The following is a 15,960-nucleotide window of genomic DNA, read 5'->3' on the forward strand; positions in this document are numbered from 1 at the left end:
GAGCTGGCAGTCAGCACAGAGCCCGACGCGGGGCCCGAACCCACGAACCGCGAGATCATGACCCAAGCGAAAGTCGGATGCTTAACCGACTAAGCCACCCAGGCGCCCCATGCTTTATTATATTTTAAAATCACAACCTCAGTACACGCTCACGTACAAGGCAAACAGTAAGAGGTGCTCACAAGAGTTGCTGGGGCCCTTCCTGCCTAGCGCACAGTGCGGTGAACAGTTTGGTGTGCATCCTTGCGCAGCTGTTTCAGATTTGCCTTATTTCTGATCAGCAAAATGGTCCCTGCTGACCTACGACACTGAGGGCTTGTGACCGGTACAGGGGAAGGCTCACTGGGGCTCTCGGGGATGTGAGAGAGGATAAAGCTGCAGGACGCTTTCACCCGACTCAAGAGCATCTTTTAGGGGTTGTATGCCAGTTGTCGTATGATGTGCTGGGGCCCCGGGAGCAAGGGAGCGTCCCTGACATCCAGGAAAATGAGCTCTGACCACAGAGCAGGAACAGTGCCAGAACGGTGCCTGCCCTAAGTTCCCTATGAGCTAGCCGACTGTGTCCATTTCACAGATGGGGAAATCGAGTCTCGGTGAGCTAGATGCAACCCCAGAGGCCTTTTCTCAGTCCTGTCCTGAAATTGTCTTCTTCCGGAAGCTCCCCTGACTCCTCTCCAGACTTCCCAAGCCACACGGCCTAATGGGGGGGGGGGGGCTGTGGGGATGACCCAAGGGAGTTCCTGACACTCCTCTTGGCCCCGATGCAGGTGAGATGCCCCAGGGCAGCCAAGTGCTTCCTTCCGGCGGCCCAGCCTTACACAGCCTTCCCAAGTCCCCAGAACGGCCCGGCTCCACCAGCCCCTTTGCCCCATCTGCGACGGACCTTCCCGGAATGCCGGAACCAGCTCTGACCTCCCGCGCGAATATGACAGGTAAAGACCCTTGGCGGTCCCCGGGAGGGTCCCCGGAAGCAGGATTGAGGCCCGGGGGGAAGGTATCACCCCAATCAGGCCCATGAGCTGAGCTTACCCGTGGAGACAAGCAGGCTGCAATTATGGGTGAAACAAGGCAGGGAGGGTAAGGAGGGGCAGGAGCGGGTATGCGAGGGGGACAGCGGCCTTTAGCTAATCCCCCCCACCCCACCCCCCACAGAAAAGCCGACCCAGCGTGGCCACATCTTCTGAATTGTCTGCAGAATCCGCAAACCCCCATTTCCCCATAGCTCTTGTGATTTTTAAAACAGTGCTGAAATTTTTAACAGTACAGCTGGCTGGAAAAGACCTTTTTGAGTAGGAAACAAGCTTGGGTCACCACCTGATGACCTTTATCTGGGGGATACTCCTCCCCTGTCATTTCTGCCTTTGGGACACTCAGAGGACTGCGTGCCCCGGAAGACGGGGAGTCCCAGGGCACGCCCCTTACCACGACTCTTTCTTCTTCAGAGGAGCAGCTGTCCCCTACCCGATCCCCGGCAGCTCACGAGGTCTCCAGCAAGCTCCCCAAATGGCCTGGTGAGTGCCGGCGGACTCTCCGTGCCCCGGGGGTCCGGACCCACTTCCCTCAGTCGCTCAGCGCTTGGCTTCCTCATTCGATTCTGCCCCTCACTGACACGTGGGTCCTGCTCTCATAAGCCCACGCGGGGTGTTGCCGTCTTGTTTTCGAGGCCGAGGGCATGAATGAGGGAGGGTGGTAATTGGGTGAGTGGGCAAAGGAAGGAGCCGAGTGTGGGGAGGGGGCTGATGGCACGTGGGATGCGAGAATGGCCAAGCGCCCGAGTCTTACACTGTCCCACATACTCCTGTAAACACGGTAGACGTAACCGAATCACCCATGTGACGAACAACCCTAAGGCCATCCCCACTTTGCACGTGAGGACTCTCGGGGCCAGCCCCCCGAGACATAGCAGGCTCTGTAACAGGCTCAAGGTTACACTAAGCATTGGTAGAGCTGGGATCTGAACCAGATACGCAGATTCCATTATCTTAACCCTTCACCCCGCCCCCTGCCCCGTGGCCTTCCACGTGAGTGAGCAAAAGCGGAAGGGGGTTAGTGAGTAAATGAAGGGGGGGGACGGGTAAGCAAGGGAGAAGACAAGTGTGTGAACGCTGGGTGTGGAAGTGAATGAATGAACGCATGATTGATCTCGGCTGTCCCCGCCCGAGCACCCTGCCCCCCAACACACGCACCCCGTTGGGCCTTTGCAGAGCGGGTGGAGAAGTTCCGCAGCTCCCTTCGGGACCGGTACCAGGCTGAGCCCGCAGGCCCGGAAGACATCCTGGTGGAGGTGGAGCTGGTGAGGGCGCGGCTGGAGAGGAGCATCAGCAAGAGCCAGGAGAGGGAGCTGGCCACCCCGGACTGGGCGGAGCGGCAGCCGGCCCGCGGGGGCCTGGCCGAGGTGCTGCTGGCGGCCGGGGACCGCCCGCGGCAGCGGGAGACGCGGGTGGTCGCTGTGCTGGGCAAAGCAGGACAGGGGAAGAGTCGCTGGGCCCGGGAAGTGAGCCGCGCCTGGGCCCGCGGCCAGCTGCCCCAGTACGACTTCGTCTTCGCCTTCCCCTGCCACTGCCTGGACCGTGCGGGGGACGCGTACCGCCTGCGGGACCTGCTCTTCTCCCTGGGCCCGGAGCCGCTGCCGGCGGACGAGGAGGTCTTCAGCTACATCTTGAGGAGGCCCGACCGGGTTCTGCTCATCCTCGACGGCTTCGAGGGCCTCGAAGGCCAAGACGGCCTCCTGCACGCTGCGTGTGCGCCCACGTCCAGCGAGCCCCACTCGGTCCGCGGGCTGCTGGCGGGGCTCTTCCAGCGGAAGCTGCTGCGGGGCTGCACCCTGCTGCTCACGGCCCGGCCCCGGGGCCGCCTGGCCCAGAGCCTGAGCAAGGCCGACGCTCTGTTCGAGGTGACTGGCTTCTCGGCCGAGCAGGCGGAGACCTACCTGACGCGCCACTTAGAGCACGCAGGGGCCCCTGGGCACCGGGAGAAAGCCCTGGAACGCCTCCGGCGGCAGCCCTTCCTCCTCAGCCACAGCCACAGCCCCACGTTGTGCCGGGCCGTGTCCCAGCTGTCCGAGGCCCTGCTGGCGCGGGGCGGCGAGGCGGAGCTGCCCTCCACGCTCACGGGCCTATACGTGGGCCTGCTGGGCCCTGCTGCCCGCGAGGGGCCCCCGGGGGCGCTGGCGGCGCTGGCCAGGCTGGCCTGGGAGCGGGGCCGCAGACACCGGGGCACCCTGCCCGACAGCCAGCTCCCGGCGGCGGACGTGAGGGCCTGGGCGGTGGCCAAGGGCCTGGTGCGGCCCAGCCCGGGGGCCGGGGACACGGAGCTGGCCTTCTCCAGCTTCCTGCTGCAGTGCTTCCTGGGGGCCGTGTGGCTGTCCCTGAGCAGCGACATCAAGGACAAGGAGCTGCCGCAGTACTTGGCTTTGACCCCGAGGAAGAAGAGGCCCTATGACAACTGGCTGGAGGGCGTGCCGCGCTTCCTGGCCGGGCTGTTGTTCCAGCCGCACGGCCGCTGCCTCGGGGCCCTGGTGGGGCCGGCGGCCGCCACCCTGGCGGCCAGGAAGCAGAAGGTGCTCAGCAGGTACCTGCGGCGGCTGCAGCCAGGGACGCTGCCGGCCGGGCGGCTGCTGGAGCTGCTCCACTGTGCCCGTGAGACTTTGGACACCGGGCTCTGGCAGCACGTGGTGCAGGGGCTCCCCGCCCACCTCTCCTTCCTGGGCACCCGGCTCACGCCCCCCAACGCCTATGTGCTGGGCAGCGCCTTGGAGGCGGCCGGCCGAGACTTCTCCCTGGACCTCTGCAGCACTGGCATTGACCCCTCTGGACTGGGGAGCCTCGTGGGACTCAGCTGCGTCACCCGTTTCAGGTGGGGGCCGGGGACGGGCGAGGGGGCTTCCGCTGATGGTTCTGGAGCTGTGCCCCGTGCTGGCTCTGTGGGGTCTCGTTTTGTACGCGTAGTAGCCAGGCAGGGGCAGAGCGATTCCCTCCATTTTTAAGATGAGGAAGTCAAGGCTCAGAGATGGATAGCAGCTCTTGAAGAGCAGCCTGTTCGACCAATATTTGAAGGCCTGCCATGTGCCAGGCACTGGGCCACATTTAGAATCCACGACTGGTCTGGGCTCAAATTTGTTTTCTTCTCTCTTTCCCCTCATCGAGCCACCATTTTTGTCGTGGTTGGATTAAAGCCACAGCCACCCCTTGACCTCCCCGCCTCCGTGCCCTCCTTTTCTATTCCACTTTATATTCAACCATCAGAGCAGTCTTCCCAGAACTCACATCTGATCATACTCCACCCCTTTGATTCCTTAACTTGGCTCCTTTAAATCCTTCAGTGATGTGTTTGATCACTTCAGCCTAAACTGCAGAGAATCTCTCCCACCGTCTGCCTAAAGATACATTACCCAAGCTGTAAGGTCTCAAATCTTGTAGTGGTTTAGCCACGATTTTAGCACTGAGCTTCCTGGTAGCCAAGGCAAAAGGTGAAATAAAACCACTGGGAGAGTGGAGAAAAAGGCGAAATCAATAAGAGCTGGAGAGGTCATGGGGGGCTTCCTGGAGGAAGTAGGGATGAACCTGAGGACAGCAAGTATCTGAATAGGTAGGAGGTCCCTTCATGGAGCTGCCCCTCCGTTATGGTCTAGCCCGGTCCTTGTACCTGGGTCTGAGGCCTTTCCTCCACAGGGCTGCGCTGAGTGACATGGTGGGGTTGTGGGAGTCTCTGCAGCAGCGTGGGGAGGCCAAGCTGCTCCGGGCGGTGGAGCAGAAGTTCACCATCGAGCCCTTCAAGGCCAAGTCCCTGAAGGATGTGGAAGATCTGGGCAACCTCGTACAGATACAGAGGTGAGGAGGATGGCGCGTGAGAGCGGCTCAGGACAGACAAAAGCCTGAGGACAGACAAAAGCCAGGACAGTTCTCAGCCAAAGCCAGCGAGAGAGTCCCTTTTAAGAGAGAGATGCGGAGACGCCTTCTCCATCTGGTAGCAGAATATCAGTGGCTACCTTTCTAGGCACCCCGGGCCCGGATCGTTCCCATTTTATGGATGGCAGAGCACTGAGGTCCAGAGGCAGAGGAAACAATGACAGAATGTTTTCTCATTCTGTCACCATCCATTGTTTGAGCACCTACTATGTGCTCTCCTGGCTGGGTATTGGTAAGCGCCTACCCTGAGGCTCTTTTCCATGAAACCTACAGTAATGCCTTCCTAATGTCCTATTCTGAGGGTTTTTTTCATGTTTATTTATTTATCAATTATGAGAGTGGGGGGGGGGGGAGAGAGGATCTTCCCTGGGCTCTGTGCTGACAGCCGAGAGCCCGATGCAGGGCTTGAACTTATGAACTGTGAGATCATGATCTGAGCAGAAGTCAGACACTTAACCGACTCAGCCACCCAGGCATCCCCTCTGAGGTGTTTCTAACAGAGGACAACAATAGCCCCAAGGAAGGGAGAACTTCTGGGGAATTTGGGGACACGGAGGCAGGCATCTTGAGGTACTGAGGAGCTCAGTGACAGGCGAGGAGCCTGCTCCTTGTTAACATTGCCCGCCTGCTCTCTCCAGGACAAGAAGTTCTTCAGAAGATACGGCAGGAGAACTCCCTGCGGTCCGGGATCTAAAGAAGCTGGAGTTCGCGTAAGCAAGGGAGCGAATCGTCTCGGGTGCCCACGAGGCATCTCAGATCTAGCATTAGCTGGGCCTGTGCCACCGGAATGGAGATGGGTCCCCCAGCTCGTTTCTTTCCTCTGGCCTCGCCCCTCCGGACACCGGCATCCGGCATCTGGAGCCTGGCTGGTCGGGTCTGGGGCTGCAGTTTCTCGGGCGTGAAGCTATGTGGCCCATTTACTGGTGATCATGCTCCTTTCCGTTCATTCACTGGACAGATATACTCAACTGAGCTTGGCTGCTGTCCTCAATGCAGCTGCAGTCTAGTGTAAACAGACAATTATGACCCGCTGTGATCTGTGGCTGTGGCTCAGGGGCTGGGAGTACAGACTTGGGGGAAGGTCCAAGGGGACTTTGCAAGGAAGGTGACTGAAGGCTTGAAGCTTGAGGACAGAGTAGGAAAGAGCCAGGTCGGGAGGCCGTGCAGAATGCAGGTATTGTCACTATGTCCCCATTGTACAGATGAAAACATTGAGGCCTAGAGGGTGTCCACTCTCCAGAGTTACAAAAGTCAGGTCATTCTGGCTCTTGATCCAACAGAGGCAGAAGCTAAATTCATGTGTGATCCTTTAGATCCTTGTAAGGGTCCTAAAACTCACCTCGAATGATTAGGAAGAAATTATTAAACACATACAGTGTCCTCAATGCATGTTGGATGTGATCTGGGAGGTAGTCACGATCTTCCCCATGTTACAGGGGAGGAAACTGAGGCCTAAGGGAGGTTAAGCGACTTGCCCAAGGCCCCCAGCTGGCCAGCCACAAGCTGCCTGCCCCTCCAAGTACTGCTCCCCTGCACCCCAGAAAGAGCCGAGCTTTTCTTGTTTTGAACAGAGACAAGGTGCCACATTTGTGCAGAGCTGGCAATGTTGCTGAAAAGAGGAAATGTATGAAAACAATCACCAAGGGCCCCTTCTGGCTTTGAAGTATTTTCAGCGTAAAAAGCCCCTAGTTCGAGGTTGAAACTGTGCTGTGGGGAACAAGAGCCGTGAAGTGGAACAGCCCAGAACCAGGAGACTAGCCACCTGGAGGCCAGAAGCCACGAGAAAGTTCTGAGGAAGGAAGGAAGGAAGGAAAGGACTATTTCGGGTGTGTGGCCGGCAGCCACGGTGCCAGGTAGCAGGCACACCCCATCGGCCCGGAGATGAGGCCGCTTAGCTGCTCAGTGACCCTTCAGGGGCTCTGGGGGGGGACTCGGCCATTTACATCTCCGCCCTTCAGTTTCCTGGGCTGCCTCCCTCCCTCCCTCCACTCCGGCCTTATGGCCTCCTTGCTGGCTTCCAACCTCCCCAGGCACCGTCCGGCCGCTGGGCCTTTGCACTGCCTGTGTCTTCTGCCCACAATGCTTTTCCCCAGGAATCTGCAACCCCCACACCCTGACTTTCTCATTTCCTCCTGGTTTCCGCCAAGCAGGGCCTTTTCACTCCCATGTGTCAAAGTACAATTTCACCCCCCCTCACTGCCATACTTTCCTCTGTGTTACTTACTATCTCTGCACCAGATAATTTACCGGTTTCTTTGATTATCTGTCTTGCTCCCCCGGACTGTCATCTCCACGAGGGCCAGGAGTTTTGTCTGTTTCGTTCACGGCTCTCTCTGTGACAGGCTCTTACGGGCCTGGTACCCAGCAGACTCGTAATCGATATTTGATGCGTGAATTCCCTAATCCTTCCAACAAGCTCCTGAGACGGGGGCTGAGTCTGAGCAGACGGAGCCGGAGGTGAAGGGATTTGCCCACAAGGCCCCACGGGAGCCAAGCGGTATCACCTGGAGTCCAAATCAGAATTTGGACTACTCTCACCTCGTGACCTTTTATTGAGGAAGGTTCCCAGACTTTGAGATTTCAAAGATGGAGAATTTTTCAGGGTAAATCTGAGCGACTGCGTGGAGTCACCATCGTTTCTTCTTTATTAAGTGTGTTCATTCAAACAAGCAAACATTTTCTCTACAAATGAACATTTTAGGGGCACCTGGGTGGCTCAGTCAGTTAAGGGTCCAACTTTGGCTCAGGTCATGGTCTCACGGTTCGTGGGTTCAAGCCCTGAGTCGGGCTCTGTGCTGACAGCTCAGATTCTGTGTCTCCCTCTCTCTCTCTGCCTTTCCCCTATTCGTGCTCTCTCAGAAAATAAACATTTAAAAAAACAATTTAAAAAAGGAATGAACATTTTAGGACATTTCAGAATCAAAGACCTTTCTTCACATTGAGGACACTTAGCCGTATTTTTTTTTTAATGTTTTTATTTATTTCTAGGAGAGAGAGAGAGACAGCGTGAGCAGGGGAGGGTCAGAGAGAGAGGGAGTCACAGACTGAAACAGGCTCCGGGCTCTGAGCTGGCAGTCAGCACAGAGCCCGACGCGGGGCTCGAACCCACGAACCGCGAGATCATGACCTAAGCGAAAGTCGGACGCTTAACCGACTAAGCCACCCAGGTGCCCCCACTTAATCGCATTTTAAAAGCAGAACAAAACAGCCATCTGGTGGCTTTATGTTTCTCATTCCTTGGAGGTCGGGCGTGGATGTTGAGCCAGGCTGTGAGACCTTGTGGGAATTAGGTAACCTCGCTGTGCCTCGGTTTCCCCATCTGTTAAATGGGGTTAAGAAGCGCCTTTAGCTCAGTCCTTGTGCGGGTGAAATGAAACCTAATCTGAGTGAAGGACCCAGTGCGTGCCTGGCACGTAATAAGTACTCAACAAATGGTTTTATCTGTTAGTAAAATGTAACGGCAAATAAGTAAGCTGTGGTTTTTCAAGACGGGTGGGTCCTCAGGCCAGAGTGTGAGAACCATTTCCCCAGGCCAGGAGCCCAGCTGGCCTGTTGGGGGTGGGGGGCTTTGGAAAGAAAGGGATTGGGTGCCCCCGGGTGTGGGTCAGGGGAGGGAAGGCCCTGGGGAGGCAGGAAGGGGGTGAGACCTCAGGCCTTCTGTGCTGTTTACACCCCACCCTGGCGCCAGATTAAGCGGCTATGGCTGCTTCAGGCTCTTACCTCTGCTCTTTGCCTCCTAGGCTGGGCCCCATCTCAGGCCCCCAGGCTTTTCCCAAACTGGTGAGGATCCTCGAGGCCTTCTCCTCCCTTCAGCATCTGGAGTGAGTATGGAGCCGGGTACCTCCCCTGCGACCTCTGGTTTCAATAACCCCAAGGAAGGTGCGCGGAGAAGGGCTACCTCTGTCTGTCCTTCCCTCTCTCCTGCTGCCTCCTCGGTACGCCCGGCCGGCCCGGTGTGAATGGCCAGAGGCCCCCACTGTGGGGAAGCGAGGAGCGATGAGAATCCCCAGTAATAGAAAAAAGTGGAATCTTGTGAAACTCTTTTCCATCCTCGGTCTCACATGCTGTTCCCGGCATCCCCGTGGGGAGGCAGTGTCGGGGAACAGGAACCCCTTGCACAGTTGTGGTCTCAAGAGGTTAAGGAAGCTGCCAAAGCTCAGGGGGTTCGGGGGTGAGTGGGTGGGGGGCGGGGAGGAATGATTCACTTCCCTGGAGAGTCAGAAGCTTGTCCCCTGGTTGGCCAGCTGGCACACACCCCCCTCCCTGGGCATGAAGACCCGCTCTCAAAAGTCTGCCTGTGGCGTGTCCAAGGAGGGGTGGGAGGTGGGAGGTGGGAGGGGGCTGCTGGCTGATGGCCCCTCCCTCTGATGCCACCTGCAGCCTGGACTCGCTGAGCGAGAACAAGATCGGGGATGAGGGTGTCGAACTGCTGTCGGCCACCTTCCCGCAGCTGAAGGCCCTGGAGACCCTCAAGTGAGTGCTGGGTCTGCCCTTCCTGCCGCGTGTGGCTTTCATGCTCTTTCTCTCCACCCAGCCATTCAGTCATTCACTCGCTCCCGGATGCCATCAAGTGTGTGCTCAGGCGTGTGCTGATTTAATCAGCAAATGCCGCAGGAGCACCTACTATGTGTAGGCCCCATTGGAGGTCCTGGAGGCCCCGCTTCCCAAAGCCCCTGACCTCAGAGGTCTCCTCGTAATCAAGTGAGCAAACAAATCCCTGATTATGAAGTGCAGTGATGAACCTAATTCACGTGTAGGGAGGGAAAATGTTAGGGGGGAGGGGGCGGTGAGAGAGGAAAAACAGACTAAGATCTATCACCAAAACATTACCAAAAGAACAGAGGATCAGAGGATCAGAAGCAGGCTCCGCTAACAGCAGAGAGCCTGACGCGGGGCTCCAACTCACCAACCATGAGATCATGACCTGAGCTGAAGTCAGATGCTTAACCAGCTGGGTCACCCAGGCGCCCCATAAATATTAATTAAAAAAAAAAAACCATCCTGGGTTTTGGGAAGTGGATGGATACAGTGTAGGGGAATCCACATGGTTGTTTACTGGAACCGTCATCCAAGTGGATCCACACTCCGCCTAGGAAGACCCGGGACAGCCTCAGGACTCACTACCGGGTTTCCTTGGATGTAGGGACACGGAGACTTCCCGAGTTATTTATAGGATTCTAGGTAACACTGTGGGGAAGCTGGATCTCCTCCCTGCCCCTCCCCTCCTCCCCTCCCTCCCTCCCCTACCTTTTCTTTCTGTCGCTTCCTCCCCCACTTAAATACTGAGCACCTGTTATGTCACTCGCACCGTTGGCCCAGGGATCAGTAGCGAACAGAACAGACCCGCCAGTAAACTGAATGAACACTCGCTCACTTCCTGTGTGGGGCTGTGGGCGAAGGGGAGAGGATGGTCTCAAACCCTAGAACAGGTGTGGGGGGAGTGTGACCTCTCTCTCCTTCCATCCGCGCCCCCCCCTTCCCACTCAGCCACAGGACGGAACACTATCCCTTTATTGATTGAGTAAGAGCGCACATTGTCCCCAGCGCTGTCCGCAGCCTGTTCTGCATGACGGTCCTCGAGGTAGATGGGCATGTGTTCGGGGCTCGGGGCCACCCTGTGAGGCGCCCGCGGGAAGGAGCGTGCAAGCCTGGCCCTGAGCCCCGCCTGTCCCCACAGCTTGTCCCAGAATAACATCACCGACGCTGGCGCCTGCAAGCTGGCCGAGGCCCTGCCCTCGCTGGCCGCGTCCCTCCTCAGGCTGAGGTGAGTGGGGCCCCTGAGCTGGCCGGCTGGGGGAGGGCCAGAATTCCTGCTTGCATTGCTGTGCAGCTAGGTGCTGGGGGGTCGCCCGAATGTCCATATGAACACAGCCCCCGCAGCGGGGTCAGGCCACCGCCCCCAACAAGTGGACCGCAGGTCCTGGGGGAAAGAGCACCTGGCCAACCGGACAAACGGCTGACTCATGCAGAGAATGTTTGCTCATCTGGGAAATGGGTACCATCCCAACGGCCTATGGGCAGCGCTTGGCGCAGTGCCTGGCTGTGGTGCACAATAAACACTAGTCCTTTCTCCCCAGGGGCTGGCAAGTCTGAGCCTTTGCTGGGCTCCCCGGGGTGCCGGTTTCTAGAAGGCAGCCTTGGCTGGCTCTTGAGGCGCACACAGTGCCTGCACTGCCACCTTCTGGTGGACCGTGGCATAGCACCACTTGCTTTTGATTACTTCCCGCCTGGCTCCCTGATGGCCCCGGGAGTGAGAAGGGGTGGGGGGTGGGGGGTGGGGCTTGGGCCAGAGCCCCAGTCATTCAGCTCAGCCTTGCCATCTCTCTCCTCTCTCAACAGGCTGGGAGGAGCTTCTGGCTCCTTCTTCAGCCCTCACCACCTGCCTAAGACAGCCCAGTCATATTCCCAGGGGAGATGGTATCTGGTTCATCTAGTTATTGACACATCCGTTCTTTATCCTTCCAGCCAGTGTTGCCATGTGCAGCTGTTTTAGTTGTGTATTGTGCAACTTGTAGTCTATGGGACTGGCCCTTCCTAGAGTTGTGCAGAGCATCTAATTACCTCTAATATCAACCACGGGTCAGAACTTCCGCTAGGAACTAGAGATACACTTATGAACAAAGCAGATATGGCTCTTGCCCTCAGGCTTTATGCATAATCAGTAAGTCAGCATATGTACAAATAAAATATTTTAAAATGGTGACTCATGCTGGGAAGGGAACAAACAAGAGCCGGAGAGGGTACAATGGGAGTAGTGAATTCAACCCAGGAGGTCAGGAGACCCTTCCCTTTCTGTGGGAAGCGCTCAGGGAAAAGCATTCCAGAAGGAGGGAACAGAAGATGCAAAGGACTTGAGGTAGGAAAGAGTTCGAGTCTTTGCCAAAAGGGCCACTGTGACTGGCTACAGGGAATGAGGGACAGAGGGGGGGGGGCGATGAGGTGCGAGGGGTAGGGGAGGCCAGATTGTGCAGGGAGGCCCTCGGAGGTCAGAAGCGGGCTTTTGGTGGGGCACAGAGGGGCAATCTCTGCTCTGACCGCCACTTTATGAAACCTCATACTTTATGCAATCTAAGATGCCATCCACTGTAAGACACCATTTAGAGGACAAGACACTGCTAATTAAACATTGATTATCAAACACATCCTGATCTCAGTGATATTCAGATATGAACCTGCACATCTTGGCATCAGTGAAATATGGGAAGGATCCTCTGTCTTTGGGCAGACGGGGAATCTCCTGGGTCCTAAGACCCACCCCAGGAAGAAACTGCAAAGCCTCCGCCTGTTTCCTCCCCCGCTACCTGGCCATGCTGTGACATCTGGGGATGCTGGAGCTTAGCCTGAATCCACTTTGCTGCAGTGTAGACCTGCTGCTTTTACATGCATCTCTGCGGTCTGGCCCTGAGGCCGAGTCATGGCAAAGGCATGGCCTTGAAATGAGAACCAAGGCAGACCTGGCTTGTTAAAAAAACGACTGTTGAGGGGCGCCTGGGTGGCTTAGTCGGTTAAGCGTCCGACTTTCGCTTAGGTCATGATCTCGTGGTTCGTGGGTTCGAGCCCCACATCAGGCTCTGTGCTGACTGCCAGCTCAGAGCCTGGAGCCTGTTTCAGTCTGTGACTCCCTCTCTCTCTGACCCTCCCCTGCTCACGCTATCTCTCTCTCTCTCCTAGAAATAAATAAAACATTAAAAAAAAAAAAAGGTTTTTAAAAAAAACGACTGTTGATGAGTGTACAGCTTCTGTTGTCACCGGGGACACCTGTCGTGTTGTTTACCAGCTGGGGGCACGCCCCAGAAACCCGAGCTGGCCCAGTGGGTCTGAGTTTTCCTGTCCCCTATGATCCCCAGAGCTAGTCACGCCATCCACGGTAACTCATATCACCCTCAGCGCCCCCAGCCCTAGACATAGTAATAACCACAGCTAGTATCAAGTTCATTCCAACCGCCTGTCCTGTTCTGGGTATTGTAGCATCAGCCACTCATTTATGCCTCCCCACAATTACTCATTTCTGTTTTATGGAGGAGCAAATTGAGTCACAGAGGAGTTAAGTCATTTGCCAAAGGTCACACAGGCAGCAAGCCCCGATGCTGGGATTTGACCTTGGGAAGTCTCAGCCAGGAAGCTACTTCCACTAAAATCCTGTGTTGCTTCTCTGGACTCACAGTGTGACTCCGGAGGAGGAGCCTCAGCTCTCTGGGCCTCAGTTTGCCCCTCCGTAAAATGGGGCAGAAATCTGGCTGGGGGTGGATCCCCATGGGCTCTGACCTCACGGCACTCTCCCCCCCTGCCCTGCCCTCTGTTTCTGGCAGCCTGTATAATAACTGCATCTGTGACACGGGAGCCGAGAGCCTGGCGCACGCGCTTCCAGACATGGTGTCTCTACGGGTTTTGGAGTGAGTGCGGAAGCCTGGGCAGTGGGGTGGCGGGTCCAGGGTTTGGGGGGCGGGGCTGCGGGCTGAGGTCTGGTTGTTGGGATCCTGGAGGTCTGGGGCTGGATGGCCCCGACCGAGGGCCAGGCCCTAGGACAGGTTTCTCTCCCCAGTGTCCAGTATAACAAGTTCACAGCCGCAGGAGCCCAGCAGCTGGCCGCCAGCCTGAGAAAGTGCCCTCACATGGAGACGCTGGAGTAAGTATCAGGCCCAGGTGGGCAGAGAGCCCCCAGCCCTCCTGTGGGCCCTGAGCTCAAATCCCACTGTGGCCCTCAGTGGGACCTGGCCTCAGTCTCTTTGTCTGTAAAATGGGAGTGATACAATATTTACCCTCAAGCAGCTTTTTGAGGTTTAAATTAACCTAGGTGTATAAAGCACTTAGAACAGTGCCTGGCACCTGAAAATGCTAAATCCATTAGGGTGAACGTTATGAAGCCATTCGTATTCTATTATTTTGGACCTGGAAAATGTGGCAGTTTGGTTCAAACTTATGTAATGTTTTGTCACCATGGTGTCTGATGTCCAGTATCAGTACTTTATGCTTTTCCAAGGCACTTAAGCTACATAATCACTCCGATCTTCTAGGGTAGATCCTAAAAGACCCATTTTACAGATGAGGAGAATGAGGTCCAGAGAGGCTAACTGACCTTTTTGGGGTCACACCGCAAGTAGGTAGCAGAACCAGGTGTAAAGAAAGGGGTCTCAGGGCTCCTAGACATCTGCTGTCCTCACGCCCTCTCGCATGTCTGGTTCTGCCGGGTGGGAAGTCTCCCAGCGTCTAGGCTGGGTGGCAGGAGGGAATTGGGGGCGGCTTGCAGAGGGGACTCCAGGCCCCCGTCTCTGCTCTAACCGGGCCCCTGCCTGCCACGCCCCTGCAGGATGTGGACGCCCACCATCCCGTTCGGCGTCCATGAACACCTGCAGCAGCTGGACCCGCGGATCAGCCTCAAGTGATCCCCGCGATGCCCGGGACAAAGTGACTGAGGTGCGCTTGGGCGGGGAAAGCCGCTGCTGGGATCAGTGTGCTGTGACGTCAGTCAGGATCCCTAGAAGGGACGACAGGGGTGGCAGGGGGGAGCTCTACCCCGCACCACCTGGGGCCTCCCCCTGCAATTGGTGGAGGGGTCTTTAAAGGCTTTGGGGACTTGGGCTCGGAGCATCCTCCCTGTGGCCAGGCGTGGGGAGGCGCGGGGAGGCAGGGGCAGGGTGTGGGGGCAGCAGTCCACGGCCCACAGCCCTGAGCGTTGACAAGAGTTTCTGGGCGTCCCCAAGCCACCCCGGCTGCTTCAGCCTGCTGGCTGTCCTGCAATGTCTTCACAGGCATTTGGTCTACAAGTTTTTGTGCAAATGACTGTCCCCTCACTTCTGCGCTCCCCCAAGCTGTGATGTCCCCCTCCTCCATCTCCACCTTGTCCCCACTCTTTTTTAAAAAAAAAATTTTTAATGGTTTATTTGTTTTTGAGAGAGAGAGAGAGAGAGAGAGAGACAACGTGAGCAGGGGAGGGTCAGAGAGACAGGGAGACACAGAATCTGAAGCAGGCTCCAGGCTCTGAGCTGTCAGCACAGAGCCCGACGCGGGGCTCGAACTCATGAACTGTGAGCTCATGACCTGAGCCAAAGTCGGACATTTAACCGACTGAGCCGCCCAGGCGCCCCCTCAATCTTGACAGCACCCTACCCAGGGTCAAGCTGCTCCCCCAAGCTTTCTGACCTACTCCTTCTGGCCTCTCACAGCACGTTCTCTGAGGACGCTGACCACGCGGGACCTTGAACTGGTGGTCTGTGGACACAGTTCTTCTCGGGCCACCGCCTGTGAGCCTCAGCATCGTGGCGCCCAGCCCTGCCGGCTCAGGGCCGGCCCCCACCCAGCTGTGGGAAGGCCCGTGGCCTGCTCTGCGGACGGACCCAGGCCCGGCTCCAGGCTACCGAGGGGCCCAGGTTGATGCCTGCCCTGACAGATGGGGACGGGACTGGTGGTGGCCGCCGTCCACCCAGGAGCCCTGAGGCGTTCCCTGCGGGACGCTCCCGGCAGCCCTGGCCAGGCCAGAGGAGGCGGCCACGTCTGCCTCCCCAGGTGCCCGTCAGCCTAGGGAGAAGTCACTTCTCTGCGCTGCTCTCCTACCCTGGCGGGTCCCAGCGGCCAGCCCCGCCTGCCGAATGCCCTGTGACAGGCCGGGGTTCTGTGCAGCTGCTTTCTGTCTGCCGGACTCACTGTTTTGCACTAACTTTGTCGAGGCCAAAGCTCGGCCTGGCCAGACACAATGGACTTGAGCTGGAAAGAGCTGACCGTGCACTAATGGTGGGGGGAGGGGGCTGGGCTGGAACCACACCTCCTGCCTCTTGGCCTTCATTATTTGGGTCATTTTTTTCACTACAGTATAAAGGGCTTGTTTCATCTCATGGGCGTGCCCATGGCTTGAGTTTATACCATGATCGCCGTTTCGGGGTGCCCACTGTTCGGTCGTCTGAATGCATCACAAACTACCCCAAAATGCAGCAGGTGAAAACAGCACACATGTTTACTCTGCTCACACGTCTGTCCTGTGGGCTGGGCTGGGGGGGGGGCACAGCTCAGTGCCAGCTGGGCCAGCTTGGAGACTGAGGCGGCAGCATTTGAAGGCCTG

At 57.3% G+C, this 15,960-nt stretch overlaps 1 protein-coding gene across 2 annotated transcripts in view; it reads left to right on the forward strand.

Moving 5' to 3' along the window:
* Nucleotides 1-15,736, forward strand: part of LOC120239841 (MHC class II transactivator-like) — a 38,449-nt gene extending 22,713 nt beyond the window's left edge. Inside the window, exons 9-20 of one of the 2 annotated variants that reach the window (XM_039244379.1) lie at nt 768-932; nt 1,443-1,511; nt 2,205-3,855; nt 4,671-4,829; nt 5,546-5,617; nt 8,648-8,728; nt 9,288-9,380; nt 10,585-10,671; nt 13,217-13,300; nt 13,450-13,533; nt 14,215-14,321; nt 15,071-15,736. In XM_039244379.1, the coding sequence (XP_039100310.1) occupies nt 768-932; nt 1,443-1,511; nt 2,205-3,855; nt 4,671-4,829; nt 5,546-5,617; nt 8,648-8,728; nt 9,288-9,380; nt 10,585-10,671; nt 13,217-13,300; nt 13,450-13,533; nt 14,215-14,290 (2,621 nt within the window). In that variant the 3' untranslated portion in view covers nt 14,291-14,321; nt 15,071-15,736. The remainder of the gene's footprint in view (nt 1-767; nt 933-1,442; nt 1,512-2,204; nt 3,856-4,670; nt 4,830-5,545; nt 5,618-8,647; nt 8,729-9,287; nt 9,381-10,584; nt 10,672-13,216; nt 13,301-13,449; nt 13,534-14,214; nt 14,322-15,070) is intronic. The other variant, XM_039244380.1, reaches the window with a different exon arrangement.
* Nucleotides 15,737-15,960: the final 224 nt, after the last annotated feature.

Source organism: Hyaena hyaena, unplaced genomic scaffold (assembly GCF_003009895.1).
Source record: "Hyaena hyaena isolate Hyena2069 unplaced genomic scaffold, ASM300989v1 scaffold_238, whole genome shotgun sequence".
In the NCBI taxonomy this organism is placed as follows: Eukaryota; Metazoa; Chordata; class Mammalia; order Carnivora; family Hyaenidae; genus Hyaena; species Hyaena hyaena.